General features: G+C 63.2%; 1 protein-coding gene across 1 annotated transcript; it reads left to right on the top strand.

Moving 5' to 3' along the window:
• Positions 1 to 73: 73 nt before the first annotated feature.
• LOC104916957 (phosphatidylinositol 3,4,5-trisphosphate 5-phosphatase 2-like) lies at positions 74 to 875 on the top strand (the record flags this gene model as incomplete). The annotated part of the gene is made up of 4 exons (XM_010728028.2): positions 74 to 250; positions 344 to 457; positions 548 to 636; positions 722 to 875. Coding segments are annotated over 4 exons (533 nt in total), but the record flags the coding sequence as incomplete, so codon positions are not given.
• Between the last annotated feature and the right edge of the window lie 6 nt (positions 876 to 881).

Genomic DNA, 881 nt, shown 5'->3' with positions numbered 1-881 from the left:
GGGCAGGTTGGGGATGGATTGGGGACAGGTTGGGGGCAGATTTGGGGATGGACTGGGGACAGATTTGGGGCAGGCTGGGGACAGGTTGTGGATGGATTGGGGACAGATTTGGGGACAGGTTGGGGGCAGGCTGTGGGACAGATCACTCTGTGTCCTGCAGGCTGCACCGACGACATCACGACCAGCGACCACTCGCCCGTCTTCGGCTCCTTTGAGGTCGGCGTCACGTCCCAGTTTGTCTCCAAGAAAGGTACAGTCTTCAGCCCGCAGGAAAGGGGATGTGGGGACAGTGGGGGACGTGGGGACGAGGGGGGACACCCCCCTGCCACCCCTCCCTGTGCAGGGCTGTCCAAGTCATCGGATCAGGCGTACATTGAGTTTGAGAGCATCGAAGCCATCGTGAAGACGGCGAGCCGCACCAAGTTCTTCATCGAGTTCTACTCCACCTGCCTGGAGGGTGAGCGCCTGGGGGTGGGGGGTCCGTAGAAGCTGGGGGGCGGGGGGGAGGGGGTTGGATATGGTGCCACCTTGCTGTCCCCTGGTGCAGAATTCAAGAAGAGCTGCGAGAACGACACGCAGAGCAGCGACAACATCAACTTCCTCAAGGTGCAGTGGTCGTCGCGGCAGCTGCCCACGGTGAGGTGCCACGGGGTGGGATAGAGGAGGGCACTGGGGGAGGGGGCCGTAACCCCACGCCCCTCACACTGCGTGCCCCCCCCAGCTGAAGCCCATCCTCTCTGAGATCGAATACCTGCAGGACCAACACCTGCTGCTCACCGTCAAGTCCCTGGATGGCTACGAGTCCTACGGTGCGTCCGCCGCCGCGCTCCCCGTGCCGTGCCAACCTCCAAGGGTTGGGAGACCCCCAGTTTGACGGTGAC

This window comes from Meleagris gallopavo, unplaced genomic scaffold, assembly GCF_000146605.3.
Source record: "Meleagris gallopavo isolate NT-WF06-2002-E0010 breed Aviagen turkey brand Nicholas breeding stock unplaced genomic scaffold, Turkey_5.1 ChrUn_random_7180001952126, whole genome shotgun sequence".
Taxonomy (NCBI): Eukaryota; Metazoa; Chordata; class Aves; order Galliformes; family Phasianidae; genus Meleagris; species Meleagris gallopavo.
Note: the sequence above shows the minus strand (reverse complement) of the source record. Positions and strands in the feature narration are given on the sequence as shown.